At 44.5% G+C, this 27,825-nt stretch overlaps 1 protein-coding gene across 1 annotated transcript in view; it reads left to right on the top strand.

The window, feature by feature from the left end:
• The window catches only part of PAPPA (pappalysin 1), a 243,424-nt gene that overhangs the window by 18,162 nt on the left and 197,437 nt on the right, over positions 1 to 27,825 (top strand). The window contains exon 2 of the mRNA XM_053373806.1: positions 13,227 to 14,298. Coding sequence (XP_053229781.1) covers positions 13,227 to 14,298 — 1,072 coding nt within the window. The remainder of the gene's footprint in view (positions 1 to 13,226; positions 14,299 to 27,825) is intronic.

Raw genomic sequence — 27,825 nt, 5'->3', positions numbered from 1 at the left:
TACATCTTCTGGGTCATGTGGCCAGCATGATTAAGCTGCTTCTGGCGAACCAGAGCAGTGCAAGGAAACAGAGTTTACCTTCCCGCCAGAGCAGTACCTATTTATCTACTTGTACTTTGACGTGCTTTCGTTCTGCTAGGTTGGCAGGAGCAGGGATTGAGCAATGGGAGCTCACCCCATCGCGGGGATTCGAACTGCCGACCTTCTGATTGGCAAGTCCTAGGCACTGTGGTTTAACCCACAGCGCCACCCGCGTCCCCAATAAAATCATATAGCATCCAGCAAAATGCACTATAATTGTTACAATGGACACAAAAATATAAAGTGGTCCACCAAGACCCTAAACAATTTTCAAGTGGTTTATGCGGAGGGAGGGAGGACACTGAGCTGGGGCATTCCATGTTGCCTCAGCGTTATGGTTTCCAAACTGTGCTGTAAGGAACTTGGACTTTCTTTGGAATATTAGCTGTGATAGGGCTGTAGCTGTTGGAGCTCACAGAGTCCCCAGAGCTGCTCCTCTGCCTTGTTTGTGGACAATTTTTTTATGACCTCCCAAAAAATGTTCTTTGATTAAAAGCTCAACAACTTTTGTTGAGCCACTGATGAGATCTTCACTTCATGAAATATGACAACCCGACTTCTCATTCCCAGCCTGTTATGAGAATCTATAGGTTCTTCTTTGCCCCTTGTTTTCATTTACTAGCCTCTCATCCTGGTGTTCATTTGTCATTGGTCCTTCTTTTGCCATATCAGAAGATCATACAGGAAAAAAGAGGGGGCTATTTTGTGGGACGGCACATTTGTAAAAAAAAGAAAAGACCAAAACCCTGCAGAGCTACCCTAATATTATTCTGAAGAAGCCACTTTTAATGGCAAACATTGTTGGCATTTTCATTACCCTTGCCCAAACCAGCCATGTCCCATAGCAACACAGCCACAACTCCCGACGTACACCCAGCTCAGTTGCTCTGGTTTCCTTTCCATGCTACACTGCATAAGATTGCAGCGCATACCTAAGAAAACTCAAAGCTGCCTTATGTTGAGTCAGAGAGGGGTCTTCCCCAGTCCTGCCGAGAGTCTTTAACGAGAGACTGAAACTGTGACCTTCAGCTGGCAAAATTACATGATATTTATTTAAATATTTATAAGAAAATATAAGCAAGGTGGTGTGCAACTAGGAATGCAAGACGGAATTGTTTTGCATTCTGCCCTGTGTTCATCTCATTCATGTCATGTATATAAAAATAAATTTTGATGATATGCGAAGGAGCAGAGTAGCTTACAGCTAGGGAGCTAAGTAACTCTTCTAGGTGATTGATAGCTTCTTTGTAAAGACTATATGTACAATGTCCAGACTCTTTATATTCAGAAGAACTTTACTTTCATAAACATATAACTGGTAATAATATATTTACATTCAAACATGGGTACGTTCTCACTTGAATTGTAGATGAAAGTCTTTTTCCTTAGACTTATAAATAAAAACTGTGTGGTGAGGCTTGCACCAGAGTTTTACCTCACTCAGGCCTTATAGCTTCTTATAAGAGGTCTTTACTTTCACCTCAGCAATATTTTCTCTGTTCCTTACAGAGAGCTCCTGCACAGGTTTCTCCCAATTAATGTTTAGGGATCTTCCTGTGTATGTTTCACTTCAGACAGATCACACTGACACAACACTGCCCTCAGCAGTATCCAGAGAAGCCTCTCAGCAGCCATTCTCCCCCCCCACACACACACACAGAGAGAGGACAGAGAGCAATTAAAAACAACAGTTATTGGAATAACAGTCACAACAGAATGAAATGCTTCTCTCATGTAACTCACAGTCACATGAGAGCTACTGCCAGAGGGGGGCGGATCCATGTTCACATAAGTAAACATTCCCATTTTAAGAAATTAAATAATTATCCTTAACAATTCATAGAAATGTGGAGTTGGAAGGGACCCCAAGGGTCATCTAGTTGAACCCCCTGCACCGCAGGAATCACAATTAATCATCTTAAAAACCCACAATGAAGCTCTTACTGTCATAAAGTTCTTCATAATGCTTAATAGGAATCTCCTTTCTTGTCATTTGAATCTGTTGATTTGGGTCCTACCTTCCGGAGCAGGAGAAAACAAGGCTTGCTCCATCTTCCATGTCACAGCCCTTCAGTCATTTGAAGATGGCTATCTTATTGCCTCTCAGTCTTCTATTCTCCAGGTTACTCAACACTGTTTCCTTTCTACTGCAATTCATCTAATGTCAAAAAAGAATGTCAGTAACTTTGCTGTCTGCTGTGACAAATTTAGGTCACTTACGTAATTAAATATGTAAGTTATGTAAATTACATTGTCATTATGCTATTCCATCCTATAATTACAATGCAAAGGAAACACAATGCACATGGGAGGGGGGCTGCAATCAATTACGTATCATTTGCAAAGTGAAAGCAAAAGTGAGTACCAATGGTATTCACTGGCTTGATTTCCATTCTGGAAATGGCAGGAATAACCAAAAAAAGAAGGGAATTTCCACTTTTTGTTTGGAATTATCCACCATCCCCATGTGCAACATAAAACACACAATGTAACAATAACATAAATGCACAATAAGATATCAACAACTGCCTGGGCAGTACAATTTTTAACAGGTGTTAAAAAGAAGGCAGAGTGACTCCTGCCCAACTTCGGTTGAAGGTGAGAGCAGTTTGACCTTCAAACGGATGACCTCAGAAGGTCATGGACTCTCCTTCACTGGTTGGTTTTAAACAATGGTTGGATGGGTATTTTTCAGGGGTTCTTTAGTTGAGTTTGCCCTCAACCAGCCAACATCTACCTGCCTACTCACAACTGTTTTATATGGAGCTGCTGTTTTTGTGTGGAAAAGGTGGGTCTTGAATGCACTTTCTATTGGAGGGGATTATTTAGGGCCATTGTCAATTGCAATAACTCTTTTGCTCATAGACCATAAGCTTCCCTGTGTGACCCTTGAGGCCACTTTACTGGTGTTAGCAATTATGCAGGTTGAATCTTCACTTTGTTTACATTGACATTTTGAATTATTTAAGGGTCTCGTTGAAGAATGTGATGGGGAAGAAGGGAGGGAAATTGAGAGGCTAAGTTATACCACACACACACACACACACACACACACACACACACACCACATACATATATACACATGCACACACACACAAACAAACCACAATGGGTTCAAAGTCATCCGAGGAAATCTCCTCCGAACTTGGGAAAGTGTTTGGGTGGATCCTCCTCGACTTTATCCAATTGCATGGAACATGGGAATACTTAACCCAAATCTGTCTCTTTTAATTATTTTCCTCTGGACAGATAAAAGCTTTCTATAGGTTCCTGTAGAATATTTGCGCTTTCAAGCGTTCCGCCGTGACTTTGATACTAAGCGATTAAAGCATGTGAGGAGAAAGAACACAGCCCCAACCTTTAACTCCTTGTTCATGGGCCTCTGACTGCCGCTTTGATTGTTGACCTAAATTCCCCTTTCATAACTAAGTCCTGTCACCTTTGGTTGTATTTTTCCAGCAAAGTGGGCAGTGACAACTTTCCAAAGTTATGGGGATAGTCCATCCCCCACTCTAACTTTTTCTTCCCAAGAATGCCTCCCCACTAATCTCGCCTCTCCACAACGCTCTTTGTATTTCCATCACCGCCCCTCCTTTGCTTCACTCTTAAAGGGTGATCTCCTAGCACAGTAACAAAACCAATAACTTGATGAAAAGTTTTATCAAAGATGAGGATTGCACCTGAAGGTGAAACAACAACAACAACAATAACAACAACAACAACAAAATTTTATTATTTATACCCTGTCCATCTGGCTGGGTTGCCCCAGCCATTCTGGGTGGTTTCCAACACATATAAAAACATAATAAAACATCAAACATTAAAAATGTCCTTATAGAGTACTGCCTTCAGATGTCTTCTAAAAGTTGTGTAGTTCTTTATTCCTTTGACATCTGATGGGAGGGCAGTCCACAGGAAAGGCGCCACTGCTGAGAAGGCCCTCTGCCTGGTTCCCTGTAACCTCACTTCTCACAGTGAGGGAACCACCAGAACGCCCGCTGAGTTGGACCTCAGTGTCCAGACTGAACAATGGGGGTGGAGATGCCGTTTAGGGCTTCAAAAGTTAGCATCGACAATTTGAACTGTTCTCAGAAAAGTACTGAGAGCCAGTGTAGATCCTTTAGGACCACTGTTATATGATCCCGGCATCTGCTCCCAGTCACCAGTCTAGCTGCCACATTCTGGATTAGTTATAGTTTCTGAATCACCTTCAAAGGTAGCCCCACATAAAGTGCATTGCAGTAGTCCAAGCGGGAGATAACTAGAGCATGTACCACACTGATGAGACAGTGCACGGGCAAGTATGGTCCTAGCTAGCATACCAGATGGAGATAGTAGGCAGCGGCACTGGACACAGAATTAACTTGCACCTCCATGGACAACTGTGAGTTCAAAATACCTCCATGCTGCGCACCTGGTCTTTCAGGGGTGCAGTCACCCCATTCAGGACCAGGGAGACCCCCATACTCACCTGCCCCCTGTCCCTCAGAAACTGTACTTCTGTTTTCTCAGGATTCAACCTCAATCCGTTGACCACCCTCCAAGTGCCTCCAGACACTCACACAAGATCTTCACCGCCTTCTGGTTCTGATTTAAAAGAGAGGTAGAGCTGGGTAACATCCACATAATGGTGAACACCCAGTCCAAACCCCCCGATGATCTCTCCCAGTGGCTTTATATAGATGTTGAAAAGCAGGGGGGAGAAGACGGAACCCTGAGGCACCCCACAAGTGAGAGCCCAGGGGTCTGAACACTCACCCCCCTACACCACTTTCTGGACACAGTCCAGGAGTAAGGTGTGGAACCGTTGCATAACAGTGCCCCCAGCTCCCAACCCCCCAGATGGTCCAGAAGGGTACCATGGTTGATGGTATCAAAAGTCACTGAGAGATCCAGCAGAACCAGGAAACAACTTTCAACTCAGTCCCTAGCCCACCAGAGATCAACAACCAGTGCAACCAAGACAGTTTCAGTCCCATGATAGGTCCTGTATCCTGACTGGAGGGTACCCAAATGGTCTACATCCTCAGGACATGCCTGGAGTTTTTCAGCAACCACCCGTCCAATTACTTTGCTCAACCCCAGTAATAGATTATTTGAGACTAGGCAAGAATTGGCCATAATGGCCAGGTCCAAAGATGTTTTTTAAGCAGTTTAATAACTGCTTCTTTAAGGGGGTCCAGGAAGACTCGCTTACAGAGGAAAGCATTCACCGCCCAACTTGGCTCACTTTTATGAGCCAGGATGGGCAAGGATCAAGCAGACAGGTGGTCAGTTTCACTCATCCAAGCAGCCTATCCACATCCTCTGAGGTAACAGGTTGGTATTGATCCCACGCAACTTGACTAGACAGAGCTGTGACACTCTTCTGCCCTAGCCCTATCATGGTGGAGTTTATTTCTTTCCAAATTTGATCAATTTTATCTGCAAAAAACTTTGCATGGCGAAGGTGGTTCTGTTAGACTATGAACCACCTGAAAGAGTTTCCTGGTACAGTTTTCCACAGATGCAATAGAGGCAGTTTTTCACCCTCACTATAGCCACTTGGTAGACTTGACATTGAGCTCTAACCCATGTTCGGTCTGATTTGGAATGGGTTTTTCACCACTGCTGCTCTAGCCATAACAGTGATTGTTTCATCACCCTCAGCTCCAGGGGAAACCACGGGGCCATCTGAGCTCCATGCAGTAAGAGAGGATGCTTCAGAGCCAGATAGTTGATATCCCTGGTTGCATTCCAACGGGCTTCCAGGAAATCAGCTGAGAGGCCATCAACATGGGATAATGTATCCCCTACCATTTGGACCCTTCAAATTAGTCCCACCTCCCTGCAGAGGGGAAGGGTTGCACAGAAGTCTAGTTGCACCAGGAAGTGATCTGACCATGGCACTTCCTTTGTTCCACTGGAACTTAGTGTCAGACCACCCATGTGATCTGGGTGCACAGAGGTAAACACCATGTCTAAGGCATGTCCACAGCTATGAGTAGGGTCAGATTTATTCAAGGACAGCCCCATGCAGGCCATGCTTTCCATAAAGTCCCAAGCAGCTCCTTGTAAGGTTGTGTTAGCATCAAAGTTAAAATCACCTAGGACCACCAGACTAGGTGTCTCTAGGAGAACATCTACCACGACCTGAAGCAGCTCGGGCAGGTAATCCTTGGTGCAAATGGAAGGTCGGTGCACCAGCAGGAATCCTGTACTGCCCCTAAAAGAAACTTATACTAAGTACATGATCTAATAACATCAAAAAGAACCCATATATTTAGCTCAATTTATCTGTTTTAATATGTGTAGAAAACATATACATCATTATTCACAGAATGGTCTAACATATATATTTAAATTTTAAGTAGGGGGTGGGTTACATATAAATAACTGATGTCTCAGGATATAATTTTTTGATTTAAAAAAATCGTTAAACACCACAAGCAACAAATAAAACCACACAAAGTTTTTTCAGTTGCAAGCATGTACAAAGCAAAACATAGTGCAGAAGCAAGAAAAGTATTCATCAATGTGATATTGTAAACACTCCGCTCTCATGCATGTGAAGGTTCTTATCACAGGAATCCTGTGCCTCATGCATTACTCCTCTTACGGGGACCTTGGGGCCTCTCTGCACAGGGGTTTGAGAGACTGGGGGTGGAGAGTTTGCTGTCCCTTATTTATGAAGGAGTAGAACAGAAACCAAGCCTCCTTAGACCTGTCCCTTTTTGAGACTCCCCTTATAACTCTCTTTCTCTCCAGAAAGTAATCTGAGAGAGTTGTGTCCCAAATATAATTAATCCAGGTCTCCATTTGAGGCTCTGATTTGGCTTTCCAGTGACAAACAACAGCCAGCTGCTGCTAACAACAACAAAAACTAAGTCCCTGTATTTAATTCTTGAGTTTGGGTCACTTTCCAGCCATAATAGAGCTAAGGATAGGTTAGACATCAATTCCTGGCCTGTGATGGAAGAGATACAATTTCAGTGTGAATCACTTATATGATTAATAAATGGCCACCAGACAGTTTCAAAAGCCTCAAAAGCAGCTTTACCTGTTTGTACCTTTAAATGATGTGCTAATTCCCACCCTACCCTCAATAAATGCTTTTTGCACCATGCCTCTCAAGTCAGATTATGTGCATCCTTCCGGTTGTGGGTGCTAACCAAAAATGCAATAATGAATCAGAGCCTTTGTGTGTAAATAACATGTTTGATCAGAAAATATGGAAAGAGGACACAACCCGGGAGTGGGTCCTCAATCTCTGAAATAATACCAATTTCTCCTTGCCAAAGGTGTAGAGGAGGGGGCCATGGCCCAGGGTGCACATTTGGGGGGGGCAATCAGGTGCCCCCATGACAGGCACGGAGCTCTGGCAACTGAGGCGTGGCAGCAGACAGGTTGGTTTAGTGGTCAGGTGGATGGAGGCAGCGGGCAGAGTGCTTGTTGGAGGTGGGCTCTGTTCACCCACCATATGAGCTCTGCACACACACCCTTGGCATTTGCCCCTACCCCAGCTGTCCAGTCCACTGGGGGGGTACAACACTTGCTCCATCCTGGGTTCCAGCAACCCATGCTATGCCGCTGCTCCTTGGACCAGTTTCCAGAATTTCTGCTTCTTTAAGGTGGCTCCAATCCACCTTTTCAGCAGCCAAGACTGCTGCTGCAGCAGCAAGAAGCATGTCGGGGTGCAGCTGCTGTCACAGGGCCTAATGAGGGGCCTCTTGAGGCTCAGAAGCTTAAATAAGCACAGGGGAAGCAATTAAATGGAATGTGAAAAGTGGCTTCGTGGAGTGTGAAAGAGGAGCAGACGGGCTGTAGCTCAGCAGCAGAGAATTTGCCTTGCATGCAGAAAGTCCCAAATTCAATTCCCTGGCATCTCAAGGCAAGGCTAGGAGAGCCTCTGCATGAAAACCTGGATGAAAAACCCCACCCACTGCAGTAAAGTGGGGCCACACTGCGCTGCCAGCCTAGGCATGCACTGGGGAGCCTGGCTGGCCAACTGCTTTGAAGGGTGTGTTCACAGTGCCCAGCAAGCCCAGCACTGCTTTCTGAGATTTGCAAAAGCAGTGAGGGGCTGGCAGGCCACATGCCTGTTGCGTCCTTCTCAAGCCACCCTCCAGTGGCCACATCCAGTGCTAGATTACCAAATAGGCAGAGTAGATACCGTCCTATGGGCTCCACATCTTTTAGGGGCCCTGCAAGAACAGGTCAAAATAATGTTGATTTGATCTTGAAATAAAACAACAAAAATGTATTAGAGATAATTTTTGAGGGTGTGTGTGTGCGAGATTTCAATTGCCTAGGAGCCCCACAGGGTTTAATCTCACACTGGCCACGTTATCACTGAATCCCTCATATCTCTCATTGAGATCCCTGGTGGTAGTCCTGGCACTAAGAAATCATAGAGCTGGAAGGGGCCCAATTATGGCTCTGATAGAACTTACGAAACTATGATTGTACTGCCTGGAAAGGACATGTGGAGCTGGGGGACCTGATCCTGTACCTAGCACTAAGCCTCAATAGATAGCGAGTAGCCGCACTTGTCTGCAGTTTGGTTTTGAGCTTATTCTCCCTTAGAGCCCATGGACCACAGAGCATATAATGCACCACTGCTACAGAGCAGCCCCACTGCCCTGCTTTACAGAGGTCTACCTAGTTTATGAAGGGCTCTCCGGTCAATATAAAGGACACTAAGAAGGGAGACAGCAATGCAGGGTGGGGGGTGTTCATCATTGAATTTCCTCAACAGTTAGCACCTGGGCAACTGACTTGAGTGAGCAAGCCAGGCAGCTGATTGCAGTTTTTCATCTAGTCCAACCCCACTGCAATGCAGGAACCATGGGCTTTTGTGGTGGTTTTTTGTTTTGTTGGTTTGGTGATATGTTAAAAAGGTAAAGGTAAAGGTAACCCTGCCCGTACGGGCCAGTCTTGACAGACTCTAGGGTTGTGTGCTCATCTCACTCTAGAGGCCGGGAGCCAGCGCTGTCCGCAGACACTTCCGGGTCACGTGGCCAGCGTGACGAAGCTGCTCCGGCGAACCGGCACCAGAGCAGCACACGGAACGCCGTTTACCTTCCCGCCGGAGCGGTACCTATTTATCTACTTGCACTTAATGGTGCTTTCGAACTGCTAGGTGGGCAGGAGCTGGGACCGAACAACGGGAGCTCACCCCGCTGCGGGGATTCGAACTGCCGACCATGCAATCGGCAAGTCCTAGGCGCTGAGGTTTTACCCACAGCGCCACCCGCGTCCCTCTTTTCAACATTTTGGTGATATGTTATGTTACCCTAAAGGTACATTGGGAAATGCCCCTGAGTGGTAAGAATGGAAGCAGTGGGCTCAGGTCTCCTTCCTGGTATGCCCCTTTTATACTTCTCTACCCACCCCAGGCTTGAACATGACTGGGGATGATGAGATCTCTTCTTCCCCCTCCTCTTTCTTACCTCCCCCGCTTTATGTTGCACATTTTTTGTTATCTAGTGTGGAAAACAAATTACGAGATCAATAACAGCACCCCAAATGCACAGACAAACCCACACACCACCACCATCACTGGGTTGATCTTGGGCTAATTTTGGCCCTTTGAAACTGGAAATTAAAAACCACAAAATTCTTCTAGAACATAATCCAAATGATCTACAAGTTGTGAAGCTGGTGGAAAAGAAATTCGATTCAGTTCACATGCAAAGGCAAACCTACCTCATTCATACTTTCTGGAACAATACATGAACCACAATGCGGCCAGCCTTTGAAATTTGCACTGCTCTGAATTTTGCAATGCAGTTTTCCAGCCCAGCAATGTGTACAAAAATGCATATGCTAGATTAAAGTGTGCTGTGCGTACACATTCATACAGCAACATATCAACATAAAAACAACAACATAAAAATGTCTAATAAGTTTGGGGAAATTGCCTATTAAGATAAATTTGGATTAAAATGCTGATAAATTTCCATGAGGATTTTTTTTTTAATGGCAAACTGATGTGGAAATGTAAAGAACAGAACTTAAGTCTGCAAGGAAAGATGGAGTCTGAGAGAAACTGAAATTGTCAGCGAGAAGGCAACTGGTGTATGTCGAACCCTGCAGTTTTTTCATTTTTGTAGCTTCAGTAACCTTCCCATGCCTGATACACACTAAGGGTTATATTCAGTGTCAGTTCTACTCAGAGGAGACCCACAGAAAGTAATGTACATTACTAACTTAGGGCCATTCATTTAAAGTAGTCTTCTCTGAGTCAAAATTAATTCAACTCTATCGAAATTAATGGGTTGTATACTGCCAAGTTCAACTCAGAGTATAACAATTTAAATGAGTGCACCTAAGTTAGCAATGTCCATCAGTGTCAGTGATCTACTCTGAGTAGGACTAAATTGGATACAGCCCATCAGTTTCAGTGGGCTGTATCCAACTACTCAGAGTAGACCCATTAAAAATAATGGAATTAAGTCAGCCATGTTCATTATTTGCAGTGGGTGTACTCCGAGTCGGATATAGTGGATTGGATAACATTTTGGAATATATGCAGGTATGCATTTTTTAAAAAGTAATAAAATAGCACTCCAAGGAGTCTACCCCAGGGGTCAGCAAACTTTTTCAGCAGGGGGCCAGTCCACTGTCCCTCAGACCTTGTGGGGGGGTGGACTATATTTTGAAGGGGGTGGGTGAATGATGCAAGAGCAACACCAGCCCCGGTGAGCAGCAGGGGCTGGCAGCGGCAGCAGAGGGATGATGAGCGGTGCGCAAAAGGGCTCTGGAGAGGGGCTGCTTAAAATGGCAGCCACTTGAGCGCTGCTGCTGCTGGCACCAACAAAGCCCAGCCCCCTTCCTCCTCTAGGCAGGGCAGGGAGAATCCCAGAGGAGGGAGGGAGCAGGCGCTGCCACCACTGCCGCCGTGTGAGGGAGAGGGAAAGAACGTGCACGCTGGCGATCCACGCGACAATTCCCAGACTATCCATGGGCCCGATCCAGAAGGCAATTGGGCCTGATCCGGCCCATGGACCTTAGTTTGCCTATCCATGATCTGCTACTTTGAATAGGACCAGTATTGGATACAAGCCTTAGCTTTAATTCAGATACCAGGACAAAGCCGCTTATCTGTCTCCCCTCCCCTCCTTGCACCATACTGATGACCAGCAGTCACAGTGTTCAGCTCCAATCTGGTCTTGAGTTGTGATTTAGCTTTGTTGTTTGTTAAAGTGTATGCACTTGACAGAGGAATAAGTACACTACGTAGCTGGCACCTCCCTTGCAAAGGCAAGAAGGGAAGGGACAAGAAAGAGCCCCTAGCAAAAATAACACTTCACAGAGCTGGTCTGGGAATGGGGGGGAGGGAGGAATTACTCTTCTGATAACCTTTGCTCAGCTGATGGTCTCCGAGTCCACAATTGTTGATAGAGAGGGATTGAGTGATTATGCTGAGAACACAAAGGGGCAGTGGGCTTCAGTTAAGGGAAGGATAGGGTGCAGAGGTGAGGGCTTAGTTGAGGGTGGGAGAGGGGTGGAAGAAGGAGAGCATGAGCCAGTTTAAGAAGAACCATGCAGGATTAATCCAAAGACCCATCTAATCCAGTATCCTGTTCTCACAGTGGCCAACTCAGTCTCCTATGAAAAGCCTGCACCAGGACCTGAATGCAATCACCCTTTCTTTGCTTTTGTTCCCCATTCAACTGTTATTCAGAAGGACATTGACTCTGATTCTGGAGGTTAGATACAGTCATAATGGCTTGTAGCTGCCAAGAGACATAGCCATTAATTTGTAAATGTGGCACTAGTCTACCTTACACTGCCTTTTGAAGCAGAGAATCTGTCTATCTGGTGGGGAGAATGAAGGGTAAGCTGTGCGCTTTCAGTTTCTATCTATGCACATGGGTTTGCATAGGATATCCATAGGGTTGCCATATTTCAAAAAGTGAAAATCCAGACATTTAAGCAATTTCCACCCGGACACTCCATTTGACTGCCATATTCCGGCTATGTCCAGGAAATTCTGGACATATGACAACCCTAATATCCATGTCTTGTGGCTTTCTAGCAGATGTGTGCATTGATATTTTGATTTGCTTGCCAGGCATTATCTGGAGCCAACAACTCCATCCACTTCCCTCTCATTCATTTGTACACTAGGAACTTAGGAACCCCTCTTATACTGAGTCACACCATTGGTTCAACTAGCTTCGTATTGCCTATACTGACTGGCAGAGACTTTCCAGGATTTCAAGCAAGGAGCACCTCCCAGTCTTACCTGGGGATGCTAGGGATTGAAACTGGGACCTTTGACATGCTCTAACCCCTGAACCACAGTCCCTTCTCTCTTCCATTTGGTTGCTCTGTAGCTGGTATTCATTGACATGCTGCTTCTGATACTAGAGGTAATATATGACTATTATAACTAGAAGGCCACTAAGAGTTTTATCCTCTGTGAGTTTGCCTAATATGGTTTTGAGATTTGGGTGGATTGGTGCAGAAATCCCATCTACCTTGAGTTGGTGTGCCCTCTGTAAGACATTTACACCAATTCCTTCCAAAATACTACTGCACCAGCTAGCAAGGTTTATTGTGAAAAGAAACCCCAGATATTCTTTCTGTTGCTATCTGATTACTTCTGACGCAATGTGGTTTCATCTGTTAAAGGAACTTAGATAAGTATACTTCTATGGTACAGCCTTTTTTTTTTAAAGGTTTGGCAACCATGGACTGTTCCTTCTCAATCCCCCCCCCATATGAACTCAGGGGATTTTAATTTTGTGTGGGTGCTAAGAATTAACAAATGCATGTGTTTTGTGAGGATTTGGTCCAAACTAGTGACGTCAAGCTTACAGTTCAAGTGAAGTTAATGAGATTTCTTACTGTAATTTCACCACTAAGCAATTGCAAAGGATTTCTGGCCCCTAGACAAAGAATTGGGTGTCCCATTTACGTCATATGCCTCTAGAAGTTCTTGACCTTTTGCTACAATATTGAAATGATTTCTCCCATTTATGGTCACGTGTTCACAAAAGGGTTCAGTGCTCCTTGTCTTCATGCCAACCGGTTTATTGTGAAAATTGCTGTCTTTTGTAGATCGATGTAAATTTTGTAAATTTTGTGCTGTCATCACTCATATTTACTTCTGTTTATCTCTCTCCTCTCTCTTTCTTTTTGTGGGGGGCACTTAGGACTATATGACAAATGTTCTTACACCACCCGTGACCGAGGATGGGTCCTGGGGATTAACACCATCAGTGACCAGGGGAATAGAGAACCCCGCTTTTTCTTTTCCTTGAAGACGGACCGTGCCCGGAAGGTTACCACCATCACAGATCATCGTAACTACCTCGCAAACCAGTGGGTTCACCTAGCTGTCACTTACGATGGACGCCTGATGAAACTCTATGTGAACGGTGCTCAAGTGGCTACCAGTGGGGAGCAGGTAGGGAACATCTTTAGCCCTTTGACCTTGAAATGCAAAGTTCTCATGCTTGGTGGGAATGCCCTGAATCAGAATTACCGAGGCTACGTAGAACATTTCAGCCTTTGGAGAACAGCCCGGTGTCAGAAGGAGATTCTGTCTGACATGGCCATGGTGACTCATGAAGCAGATGCTCCTCTACCTCAGCTCGTTTTTCAGGAGACTTTATTGAATGTGAAAAGCATCTGGTCTCCGATGAAAGACAGCCCTAGTCTTCCTCAGATCGAATTCACTTCCCACCCTGGCTACCTGCTGGATACAAGCCTTGATCCTCCTCTATGTGGGCAAACTGTGTGTGACAACAAAGAGGTCATTGCCAGCTACAACAAGCTCCCAAACTTCCGTCACAAAAAGGTAGTCCGCTACCGAGTGGTGAATATCTATGATGACCACCATCACAACCCAACTGTTAGCCGTGAACAGATAGAATTTCAACACCAGCAACTGAACGATGCCTTCAGCCCTTACAACATCACATGGGAACTGGAGGTGCTGGAAGTAAAGAACTCTTCCCTCCGGCATCGCCTGATCCTGGCCAACTGTGAAATTAGCAAGATTGGAGATGACAGTTGTGACCCTGAGTGCAACCATACCTTAACCGGGTACGATGGAGGGGACTGCCGGCACATGCGACACTCGTCATTCAACAAGAAGAAGCAGAATGGTGTGTGCGACATGGATTGTAACTTTGAGAGGTACAGCTTTGATGGTGGGGATTGCTGTAACCCAGAGATAACTGATGTCACCAAGACATGCTTTGATCCAGATTCTCCTCACAGGTAGGCACACTGCTGAGCATATAAGGTCCTTCTAATCATACCAGGCCTGCCTATGTTCCCCTCATTCATATTCCCCTCACCCCAACACCTCTTCCCATGCCCACAACAATTCATATTGATTTAATGATTCTCTTTTAAACTGACTCACAACAAATCAAGTTTTAGAATGCATGAGGAAATGCATTTTGTGTTCCTAGCTCTCATTATCAGTCCGTTTAGTTGGTTTGGTTTGGGTTGATGAGCAGCTCAGAGGGCCGTTTTGCACACACTTGAAAACTTCCTTAAAGTTTCTTGGGAATTGGTGTACAAACCTGACATCTTCATGTTCCCATGATGGGGCCCTTAGAGTGGAGGAGATTTATCTTGGCGCAAATTAGCTGGGGCTTGGTGGGGGCACAGATCTAAGGAGGTTTGGTTGAGGCAAGCCTGGGTTTATAATGAGTTTAAAAACTGAGGGTGAATTTTGCTTGAGGACATGTATATAAATTTATTTCCCTGTACAGTCATACCTCGGGTTAAAGTCACTTCAGGTTGAGCGTTTTCAGGTTACGCTCCGCGGCGACCCAGAAGTAACGGAACGCATTACTTCCGGGTTTCGTTGCTCACACATGTGCAGATGCTCAAAATGACATCATGTGCAGAAGCAGCAAGTTGCGACCCCCGCATGCGCAGACGCTGATTTGTTCTACTCAGGATGCAAATGAGGCTCTGGAACGGATCCCATTTGCATCCAGAGGTACCACTGTATTTGTGTGGGATTTTGTATGACTTGTATAAGCGGAGTCAGCTGCTCTAGAAGCAGTTCTTTTTGACGGGGGCCATGGTGGACACTGCCAGAGGTGGTTCTGGGCTGGGAGCAGTCAAGCGGCAGCCACTCCCACCTCAACCAGTGGTGTGGTCCTCTCTGTCTTGCCTCTCTCAGCCCAGTGGAAGTGTTGCTGATATAGGCAGGTTGGGGAAGGAAGCGTTCAGTAATGAGTCCCAGCTGAGGCTATGGGGTGGGCCTCACCATCTCACCTCTTTCTGATACAGCTGGCTGGAAAGCCACTTATTTGCAGGGGAGGCCTCTAATTGAGAGCGGTGCTTAATCAAGAAAACATGATGGTTTTTCTGCCTAGATTTAGAACCAGCAGGATTTTGAAAAATATCTCCATCCTTGAGTTAAGAGTCACTTGGCGCTGTTTTATTTCACCTGCTCTCTCATGCACACCCTTGTGCCTTGGCTAGAGGTATTCAATGAATATTATCTTCTTTGTGGACAGAACAGAATCGCTCCCCAGGGCGAGGGGATGTGTAACTTTTTATGAGTGTTTTATGCCAGCCATAAACTCAAACAGAATGTTAAAACATAAGCCATACAAAAGCTTTGACGAGCATTCTCTTGCTCAGGAACAATCTCTCGGAAGAGTCATGTGAAGAGGGAGATTTGTATGGGGAGATGAATATGGAAAGGCTGTTTGTTTTCTTTGCAAGGCTTTGTCTTTAGCAATAACTGTCAGTTGGAAGTACACATGTATTTATTAGCCGATGTGAGCTTTAGCACAGCCTTGTAAATAAAGTCTTCAGAGAAGTTACTAGCCTGCAAAATGTTTTACTGGCCTGTGGAGGGCTGGAAGAGGATGGACAACGGGGGCTCTCCATTCATCTTCCAACTGTCTGCTGCCTTTCTTTTGCTGAGGACAGGAAAGGGGGAGAATTTGTTCCCTGATTGGCTTTTGTGCTGGACCCAAAGCAGTGACCCAAACCCATCTTTCCTCTGCCTTCTCACTTTCCATGTAGACCATGCAATTAACAAAAAAACAGAAGAAGAGCCTGCTGGATTAGAGCAAATAGCCCATCAAGTCCAGCATCCTGCAAACAGGATCCAAGCAAAAGAGAACACTCCCCTCCTGTGGTTTCCCGTAACTGGTATCCAGATATTGTTGGAAGCCCAGGGTCCTATGAGACCCAGCCAGCATGGCCAATTGCCACTGATGATGGGAGTTGGAGTCCATTAACCTCTGGAGGGCTGCAGTTCCTTTTTTTCCTTCAACTTCAGGATGGAGTGGGGGAAAGAAACTGAAATTGAAAGAAATGCCCATTCCTAATTGTAGTAGACCTGCAAAAGAAAAAGAAAAAAAGAAAAGAAAAAGTCTTGCAGGGCTTTCATGTAGCCTACAGTTGGCATGATAAAATTTGGGCAAATTGTATAGTGAATCAAACTGTAATATGCAAGTTTAATAGGTTCTGATTTCCTCAGTGTGAACTTTTACCTCCTCTTTGATAGGTAAGTGGCATTTCCATCCCCCTTCTCAAGTTGGCAATTGTTAAGTTGTATGAGGAAGCTCCAACTTGGGGACTGAATTGCAGCCCCCCAGGCTTCTCTACCTGGTCTTTGGGAACTCTCCCCAGACCACCCACCTCACTGCCCCTGCTTTCTACCCACCTTGAGTGTTTTTACCTGGCTGGATTGTGTCCTCAAACTCTAATAATGCCTCTTGCTTGTGTGGATGGTGGGTAGAGAGGGGTTTATACAGAAATTAGGCGACTGTACAAAGTGATAGTTTACATTCATTGTTCTGCCCACCCCTGGTATGTGACCCTTGCAAGGTCGCCCAGATGGAATGTGCCTCTCATGCTAAAGATAGGTTCCTCTGTTGTTTTGTTTTGATTCTGAGCCAGGAAGGTGCTTCACATCATGACTGATGTCAGTCTTCAAGTCCGCCTTTCCCCATTTGCAGCTGTCAGCTTGAGCAGCCTGTGATTTTCGGCTACTAAGCAAGTGCTTGTGTTTTTTAATAGCCACACAAGGCAGCTATTAATAGATGGAGTTTACCAAAATATAGAACTGCCTAACACAGAAAAGGGAAACCTGAGGGATTAATGCCAGGAAAAATTCCATGCTGAATTCCTACCAAAAGATGTAGTAAAAATTAACAGCACAGAGGAAAGGGTGGAACTCGTTACTTGGACACTGATATGATTATTATTATTTTTTAGTTGTTCTTTCACCCTCCCCCCCACCCCACTGCATGTTAATGGTTTTGTTCAGCCCTAATCGGTGAGTCAGCTCCTTTTTAGAATAAAAATAAGGAAATGGTTGACAAAGAACCTGCTACAAAAATAGACTTTGGACAATTCAAGAGGTTTGTGAGGCTGCAAAAGGATTGTCCTAGAGAAATTGCAGGCTCTCCTTCTGCAAGGAGTGTTCAGCTTTAGGATTTTGTTCACAATGAGGTGGCAGGGGGGAGCTCCCAATCTTTTAGCCAAGTAGAGCCAACTACCTTGCAAGATGGTCTGTTCCACTGCTTTGCCATTAGGAAGATCCTCTGAACATTTAGCTAAAGTCAGCTTCTGTGCAGCTCACACACATTGGTACTAACTACTCTTGCCCTCTGAAGCGACGGAACAGTCTTATCCATTTTCTCCACGAACACCCTTCAGATATACAGCGGATGCTCGGGTTGCGAATGTGATCCATGCAGGATGAACGTATGCACCTGCAGCATTTGCAACCCGTGTCTCCGCGTTTGTGCACGCGCGGGTTGCGATTTGGCACTTTTGCACATGTGCAAAGCACGATTTAGTGCTTCTGCGCATGTGCGACTGCCGAAACCCGGAAGTAACCCGTTCCAGTACTTCTGGGTTTCGGTGGCCGTAACCCAAAAAAACGCAACCTGAAGCAGCTGTAACCTGAGGTATGACTGTATATATAATCTCTCTATTGGACTACTGTATTGCACTCAATGTAGGGCTTCCCTTGGAAATGCTGTGGTCAGGTTATTGAGTGGAACACTTGGATGTGCGCAAATTATACCTCTACTGCACTGACCGCCAAACAGCCACTAGATCATGCTCAAAGGTGCACTGTTAACAGATAATCCAGGCAATCTGAAAGACCTCTTTCCCCTGTACAGACCTATTAAGTCACTTAGATCACCTGGGGAAATTCTGCTCATGGCATTGCACCCTACAGAATATCATAGGGCAGTGACTATAGAATGGGTATCTTTTGCTATTGTCCCTGTACTGTGGAATGCCCTTCCCTCTGTCATTTACAACCATCTACAAGCAGATACCTTGTAAAGATTAATATTTTTGCCCAGTCTTTCACTGGCTCCTAAGATTGGACCCTGAGTTCATACCGTCCAACATTTCTTTAATGAAAATAGGGAGGTCCTATTCAATGATGATGATGATGATTTTATTATTTATACCCTGTCAATCTGACTGGGTTTAACCAGCCACTCTGGGTGGCTTCCAACATATATAAAAACATAATAAAATATTAAACATTTTAAAAACTTCCCTGCACATGGCTGTTTTCAGATGTTACCTATCTTCTTGACTCAAGGGTCGCATAATTCCATACCCTCCAACAATTCTCCAATGAAAATAGGGACATCCTAAGGAAAAGCAGGACATTCTAGGATCAAATCAGAAACTGGGGTGGCTTCTGTAAATCTGTGACTGTCCCTGAAAAATAGGGACCATTGGAAGGTCTGTGAATTGTGTGTATGAAGCCCCTGAGTCTCTTTCTTATTTGCTTTTATCTGTGTATGCTCTTTTAATGACTTTCGGCTATATTTTTGTTTTAATGGATATTGTTTTTATATTGCGCATAGTGTGCACCACTTAGAGATTTATAACACAACAACAACAACAACAACAACACACAAAGTGGTTTAGAACTGCTTTTAAACAAACAAACAAACAAAGGCAGCCATGAAAGCTGAGATAAAAATGCCTGAGCTCCAATCCTGGAATTAATTTGATAAATGGTCCTAGTGCCGAACAAGAATTTTGGAGGAGTGGAATTCACTGGAGAGGAAACACATGAAATGATCAAGGCACAGAATGAGAGAAACCCTCTTCTGCCGGTCCTCAAGTTCCAAAAGGTTATAGAATGAGATGAGAGGGTAACTCTTAAAATAAGCCAAGCATTTACATTTGCAATCAAAATTATTCCACCCCATTGCAAATCAAGTTTATTCTCAAAATTTACAGGTTTTCTGCTGTTTGAAAGGAGCAAATCCAACCAAAGCAATGAAAATAGCTCCACACAATGGATGCTTCAAGTGGTTTCCTCAAATTCAGCTGTAAATGCAACTTATAGTAAGACTGGAAAAGCCTGGCGAAGTGGCATTTTCAACTGAATTTCACCTGATTTGCAACAGGGGCATAATTTCAAATGCATCTATATTCCTTGCACCAAGATCCCCCTGGCTGTGTTCCTTTTGCACGATGAGGTTAAAGCAGCAGCAGGGTTTAGCATCTATGATATTGTCATTTATGTGACACTGATCACAACCAGCCAGAGTGTTTGGGAAAGAACTTGTTTTGCTGTAAAGGTCATAACTGGAGGGAGAAGCCTTTTGCACTGCATGCAGAAGTATCCAGGTTTAGTTGCTGGCATCTTCAGGAGGGTTGCTAGCCACCATGGCTTAGTTCTGCCTTCACTGTTGGAGATTGTATGCCTCTGAATCACCAGCTGCTGGGAATTGCCAGTTACAAGTGGGGAGAGCACTCACGTCCTGTTTGTAGGATTCCCATAGGATGTGGGGTGAGATATGCCATTGACAAGATGCAGCAGGGTTCTTCTCATGCTCTTATGACACCCTAGAGAGCTAGAGTATGTAGTAACATAGAACACAGGGAGCTGTAGTTCAGCAGCCTCTGGGGGGACATCAGGTCGGGGAAGGCTGAATAAACATGTGTTCATCACTCACAGACAACAGCATCATTTGTCATGGTCTATGTGTCATATCACTTGGACACAATGGTCTGGGTTGACACAGTCAAACCAATGTACCATTTAGCTCAATATTGTCTACACTGACTGGCAGTGGCTTTCCATAGTTTCAGGCAGCAGTCTATCTGAACCTTATATGGAGGTGTGAAGGACTGAATGTTTGGCCTTCTGCATACAGAGCTCTACCCCTCAGCTACAGCCTGCTCCACAACAAAGTTGTTGTAAGGTTTTATTCTTTGTGACTTTTCAGTACCACTCATCAAACAAATCCTAGGTGGTTTTCAAAACATTAAAATTCAGTGAAAGAAAAAATACATCCACAAATAAATTAAAACTATATGAATGCAATAATTACTACCACCAACATAAAATCAGAAGAAATAATTATTACACCAACACAAGAAACATCAAATCTACATAAAACCAGCAGCAGGAAAAGCTCTAAGTGCTGGAGAACTGAAATGCACTAAAAATTACAATTAAGACTCATGCCTAGCCCTACACAATGCCAAGGGATGAATCAAACATCTTACAGGTTGAGTCCCCCTGGATCCAATGCTGGGGATCCCTTTGAAGGGCCCTCCAGGTTGGTACCTGGTGATGAAAACTTGGAACCATAGGTTCTCAAAAGCATTGGTGCCAAAATCTTCAGGTTCAGGTTGAAGAACAACAGACACTGTACGCATCTATGGACCCAGAGTTGCTGGTCTGCTCAGAAGTAAGCAATCCCTTATACTTCACTGCCAGCAGCTATGGCTTGGATGTACTTTTGAAGGGAAGCATCTATAAGGTCACCCTCCAGAGCCTCCGGGTGCTGAAAACCACACAGGTCTCTGGCTCTTAATTGTACTGCCTTACCTAACTTTGTCTCTGGATTATGTTTCAACCTAGACCAATTGTCCGCACTTGAATTTGGCCTGTTTCAACTGGGCTGCGTATGCAACCCTGCCTGCATCGGTGAGTTATAATGGTGAAGGGTTGTATCTTCTGTAATTGAGTCCCTAGCCCCTGCAGGCATCCATTGGAGCACCACAAAGACCTTGGAGTACAAGTTTCTCCCCTGGCACCCAAAGGATCACAATATCATACCCTCCAACATGTCCAGGCACAAAACTGGGATGTGCTGCTGGGCGAGACATGTTACCCGCCCGGGACTACGGAGCCCCAAAGCATGTGTTTTTGCACTCTGCAATCTTGTGGAAGTTCATGATCTCACACACTTTGGGGGACCATGCTCTTGTGCTTTTTTAGGTGCCATACTCTCATATGAGAGCACAAAAATGGGATGTCCCTTTTTAATTGGCACAGTTGAGGGGTATTTACTAGATACATCTTGTCATAGTGTCAAAATCAACATCGTGACATAATATATTAAAATGTAGCTTATTCAGTTGACCACCAAGTCCAGTATGCACAAAATACAAATCCTATTTTGTCAGTGCCGTAATACATTCATTTCTAATTTCTTCATCCTCTCTTGTATTTTTCTGTCTGACGTATTCCTTAGAAGAGTGACATGAAATAATCTTCTAAGTGTCTAATGAAGATGATAAAGTTGGTAGACAAAAGAAACTGGCACTGGTAGATGCTGGCACAGGTCTGTTTCAACATCTTGCAGTGCCAGTTTCTTTTGTCTCTATCATCTTCATTAGACACTTAGAAGATTATTACACTATGAGAAGCTGTATCTAATTTTTGAGACGTAGTTTCTAGTAAATAACTCTGCAGTTGTTATCATACAGCCTATTACGTTTGCGTGTTTTTTCAACTGGGGATTCTGGTGGTTTTGTTTTTGCAGTTGAGGGGTATACAGTATAAGCAGTAGAGCTCCTCTCCCTTCAACTGTCACCTGGGGGCAGCCATTGCACCAGAGTCATTGGGAGAGCCAGGGCTCATTTCATCAGCTTTGCTGGAGCCCCAGCTCAACCAAGCACCTCCTGCCCCCAAACTGTGCCAGCTGGTCATTCTAGGAACAGAAATTGGTGTCTCGATTTTGATTTTCCTCTTCCTTCCCTGTTCCTTTTCCCTTGTGATTATGCGCCTTGCGGGTAAGGACTGTCTTATTTTGATTGCAAGTAAGCTGCTCTGGGAGCCTTTCTGGTTGAACAGCAGGGTACGAATACTCTAAACAAACAAACAAACAAACAAATAATAAAAAGGCAAGCCTTTGTAGGGAGGACATTCCATAACTGTGAGCTCCACCACCAAAGAGCCACTCTGTGGCAATAATTAACAAATGATACTTATTTAATAATATTTTATAAAAATAAATTGTAAGAGGGACTTTGGAAGGAAGGGTGTGGTACACATTTAATTGATAATAATAGATGATTAACAATAGATAATGATTGATAAATAATACTAATAAAGTAATAATAGTTACTTGATATATCACATTTATCTAATTTAGTTACATATGCCAGTTTTAAAATTTTATCTGTATAGCATTAATATCTATTTTATGTATACCCCTTAGATTTTTTAATTTACCTCAGCAGTTTATTTTTAAAAAATTCTTAAATAAGTATTAAGTGCTGTGCAGGACACAGAAATTATCAGCTCTGTGTCTCAAAGGAACCTTCACTCTGTTGTTGCTACCAGGTTAAAATCTCCTTGCATTTAGCCTAAAAACTGCTCGTCTGTGAACCTGCCTCAAAATGTATACTGGATCTAGTAAATACAAATGTCGGGGAGCGGGAGTTTGTCAGAGCAATAAGGAGGAAAATGTTTTGCTTTTGCAAACTTGGCTTCTGTAAAGCTCCTGATGCTGTTCCTTTTATCTTTTGTGACTTTTTCTCCTTGTTACAAAGATTGGGTGTGCAGACTCTGGAAAAACATCAGGGTGCCAAGGGAATATCAGGTGGAGATGAGGGCGGATAACAGGCAAATGAGTGCAATTCTCCTGAAGGCTCGGGTTGTTGAAGAGACTCATGCAAAACTCACCAGCATGTGTTAGGGACAGGGGAGAAATTTGGTTCCATGTGCATTTAAAGGCAAACCTCTCACTTTTCAAAGCAGTACAAGAACTGGAACAAAGCCATCCTTCTAAATGTACACCTCGTTGAATTTTGCAGTGCAGTTCTCCAGGCAAGCAAGGTGTACACAAATGCATATGCTAGTATAAAGGGTGCACAGAAATACATATATTCTTTTTAAAAATAACACACAGAAGTGCATTATATTCAGCGAAATGGATTTGCAAAAATGTGGGTTTTAGAAGTTTGCACTAGAAAGGGTGATGAATTTCCATGAGGACTTATACAAAAACAAAAAATCGCAAACTGATGTGGAAAGATGGAGAGCTGAGTTTTTGATTGGATAAATAACAAACTGGGGAGGAATGAAGTTGACAGTCTTGCCCATCTCTAGCACACGCACCCTCTCAGGGGTCTTCTCTTCATCATGCCCTCAATCAGTGCTTCTCAAACGAGAGTCAGAAAACAAGAAAGTTGAGGCGGTATGTACGTACTTTGCAAGGTATTTCCATTGATCTGGAGCAACCACTGAAAAATACTCTTCCTTTAGTGCCTACCTATCTGCCTACAGACAGGCCCTCTGTGGCCAGTCTCAAAGCCCATAACTTATTTATACAATACAAAATTAATTGACTGACAATCCAGGCCATGTGTGAATCCGAAGCCAAGAACTGGCAGTCAAGATCAATAGGCAGGACCTATGAACAAGCCAGGAGTCATGATAGAAGAGCGAGGAAAGACACATAGGAGCTCACATAACCCTTGATTGTCAAACAACAGTACAAAGCCCCTTTACAATCCTTTCTGCTCAGGAGGAACCCATGGCCAGCCTGCGTGGAGTTAGCCTGAAAGGTTTTTCACTGAGAATCTGTAGTGCCATGGGGCAGTGGTTTGCAAGTCCTGCTACGTTGAGCTGTGATAAGCAAATCCTACTTCCATAGTCAAAATTATGTGACAGTGGGGTGGGGGTGGGGCAACACCAGGGAAAGACCAGGCCTTGCTTGCTCACTCCTAGAAGCATCTGGTTTGCATTGTAGAAAACAGGATAGTGGACCTTAGTAAAAGATTAGCAGGACTGATCTTTTAAGTTCTTCCATTCATCCTATGAAGTATGCATGGTGCTCCACAACAATGGGTTGCAATTTGATAAGACCTGTTATTTATCCTTTCTCCTCATGCTGCCTGCCTCACCTAATACCATTTTTTTCCCCAAAAGGTCAGCAGTAATCTGGATTTGAACTTGGTGTCATTGCATGTTTTCTTCTAGGGCCTCTACCAAAAGAATGGATTTTTGAGTTGCTCAAAGTTTGGGGGCAGGGGGGCAACAGATTTTGGAGGGGGAGTTTATTTTGGGCTCTGGTTGTTCTCAAATAGCAGTGGCAAGCCAGAAACTCTTGTAAGCACTGCCATTTGGGCTGGGGGAATGGAGCATTTTTCTCTCCCCCAGCCCCTGAATCCAGCCACTTGTAACACTGAGTGTCTTCTCCTACTGTCTTGTGATTTATCTTTTCTCTGTGTTTGCTTCTGTTCTTCAAACAAAAAATGGACAGGCCATGAAGGGTTGTTTGTTGAAAACAAGCAACCTAGAATTCCCACATAAATGTCTAAGCATGAAAGTTGAGTATTAAGCAACATGGATATGCAAATTGGTGATGAGTGGTGGAGTGGGTGGGATTTGGTTCAGTTTGCATTTAAAAGATAACTCTACCTAATTTACAATAATTTCTGGAACAGTATACAAAATGAAATTCTTTGAAATTCACACTTCACTGAATTTTGCACTGCCATACTCCAGCCAAGCAAAAGTGCATATGACAGGGTAAAATTAAAATGCACACATTACTGAAAATAACACCCAAGAGTGAATTATATAAGGAGGCATTGCTTTTGGGGGGGGGGAGTGTATACAAGGCAAGACTGCATACAAAAATGTGAATATTAGGAAAAATTCACACTAAAATTCTAATGACACTTCATGAGGACTTCTAAAAAAATTGCATACTGATGTGGAGAATGGAACTTAAGAAAGAATGGGAAAATGTAAAACAAAGAGAAACCAAAATTGACAGATTTGCCTCTGCCACACGCACTCCTCCCCAGTAATGCTTGCGGTAAGCAGATGCAGGGTTTTTTCTCAGCTGGAACTCACAGAAACTGAGTTTTGACCTCTCAGGTGGGCGCCATTGCCATTATTAAGAGAACAAGGGAGATGTTCATGGTGCGTTCTGGCACCTCTTTTTCTAGAAAAATAGCACTGGGCAGGAGTGTTTGAATTAGGGCAGGGAAGTGGCCCTCCATATGTTGTTAGCACTGTCCCACCAGCTCAGTCTGCCAGTCTCCACCTGCAACAGTCCATGGAGTTTCCTTTGTGCAGAATGCACTGGCTCTAGCAACACCCTTGCCTTCAGCCCTACCAGTCCCAAGAGCACTAGCTTACAACTGCATCCCTAACTATGCTGGCTGGATTGAGATTTCTGACTCAGATTTACCAAGCTCACCAGGGTCCCTTGAGAGACCAACCGTCATCAAGCCTTTGGTCACTGTGGAGGGAGGCTGGAAACAAGCAATGACTAAACCAAATTCCATGTGATTGTTTTTGGATTTGCTTTGATAAAGCAGTGCCATAGCTATGGGGGTGGTATGGCCGGGCTTTTTGCCCCAGGTGCAGACTCCAGAGGGGCACCATTGAGGCTCCCAGCTTGTGTGTGTGTATGCAAATGTGTGCGGTGGGGATGTGCCAAACGGGGTCTTTGACTTAGGTGAGATAAAGCCTAGTTTTGCCCCTGGATAAAGAGAGGTCAGGTTGTTTTACAAAGCTGTTCTGATGTTTCTTTGCTTTACCGTGTGATGAAAGGCTCCTTGGGAAAGCATTACTCAATTGACAGTGCAGTCCTTAGGCTTCCTCACTTGGGAGGAAATCTAATTGTGCTCAGTGGAGTTTACTGGGGCTGGGAGCCTTTTTGTTCAACTCAAGGCAACCTTCCAAGACCTACATTGCCAGGGGCAAAAATGGGCAGAGCAGTAAATGTAAGTTGTACCTTTGCCCAGTAGGTTTCTATCTGCATTGGAACATCCTTTCCTAGCCTCCATCTGGGCAAGCAAGAGACATTCTCAGGGTGCAAGGAGACATTCCAGCCAGGCAAAAGCAGGGTGAGTGGGTGTGGCCTGGGGAGAACCCTGAGAGCCAGATAGAGAGGTCTGGAGGGCCACATCCTCAGCCCTGAAACTAAGGGATGGAGAACTTGTCAGCCAGCATGCCCAGTTGCTTTGGACAATAGGGGTTGGAGTCAAACAATATTTGAGTCTGAGAAATAATGAATTAGCAAAACCCCACTGCATTTTCCCCCCTTCAAATTTTTAAGCTTAATTCAGCTACTGGGATTCAGAAACCTTTGCAAAGGAATGCAAATCACCCACAGATCTGCAAGTAGATCACTATCTCCCTCTGCCGTCTTGTCCCCCTCTGCTTTACGCTCTGCAGCATGCAAAGGAGCATGTGGAACAGGTTGGTCTGGCTGAACACATTGCAGGGATGGGGGAAGAGGAACATGTGATTTGATGATGTGATATCAGCATCCCCAGTGGCCTCTGAGCAATCTGTAGAATTCCTTCCTTCCTTCCTTCCTTCCTTCCTTCCTTCCTTCCTTCCTTCCTTCCTTCTTTCCTCCTTTCCTCCCTCCCTCCCTCCCTCTCTCTCCACACACCATACATTTAAAGCACATCCTTCCCCTTACAAAGAATCCTAGGAACCCTTCCCCCCACAGCTATAGTTCCCAGCACCCTTTACAAACTGCAGTTTCCAAAATACTGGAACCCTGTGCTTTAAATGGATGTTGTGTACACAGCCTTTCTCCCTGCATCTGAAAGCAGCTCAAGCAGAGAAGACCTTTAACTGACATCACACTTACTCCAGTATAAGGCAGTCTTCTGGCATTACGCAAATGTCCCATCTTAGGAAAAGTGCTATGTTGAGTTATCACTTGGTTTGGTTTGCGTTTGGGGGCATGAGTTCTGTTTTGAAATTATGCTCTTCCACCCTTCATGCAAACACGCCGTTTCCCTCCTCTCCCCCATTTCTGTTCTGAACTGCTGTTTCAGACTGCCAAGCTTAAGGAATGGAGCTTACTGGCCTTTACCAAAGAGATGCGTCAAGGAAACATTCTAATGACAGCTCAAAAAGGCTTTGATCCTCTTCCAGGACTGCACTCATGGCTTTGAAATGCGACTTTGGCAGCCCTTGAGTCTGGCTGCTTTGGTTCTCTTTGGCATTGGCCCATTTGAGTGACATTACATCCTCCATCACGGGACCCAAATAACCTTGAGAAGATGATGGGTGGCTCACAGACCATGCTGAAGAAGGGGGGCTTGAGGTGCCTACCAGCAGTTGTTTGGTGCTATGCTAGCAAACACGGTAACCGCAACATAAGAGGCTGAGTGGAAGAGCACACACTTTGCAGTCAAAAGGTCCCAGGTTCAGTGCCTGCCTCTCCAGGTTGTACTGGAAAAGCTCCCTATCTGAAACCCTGGAGAGCCACTGCCGTTCAGTGTTGGTTGTATTGAGCCAGGTGGGCTTTATATAAGGCAGCTTCCTGTGTTCTTTTTTTTGAAATCATGAAGGCTTGATTCTTACTTCATTTTATGGAAAATACCATGGCTCCATAGAGCACTTGCTTTTTATAAAGAAAGTCCCTGATTCAATCTACAGAGAATAACTGCCGGTCAGTGTAGACAGTACTGAGCTACATGGACAAGGGATATCACTCAATATAAGACAGCTTCCTATGTTTCTACACCTGTTCTGAAATTCTTCCCCCAGTCATC

This window comes from Podarcis raffonei, chromosome Z (assembly GCF_027172205.1).
Source record: "Podarcis raffonei isolate rPodRaf1 chromosome Z, rPodRaf1.pri, whole genome shotgun sequence".
Classification (NCBI taxonomy): domain Eukaryota; kingdom Metazoa; phylum Chordata; class Lepidosauria; order Squamata; family Lacertidae; genus Podarcis; species Podarcis raffonei.
The sequence above is the reverse complement of the archived record's forward strand: the minus strand, read 5'-3'. Positions and strand labels throughout refer to the sequence as shown.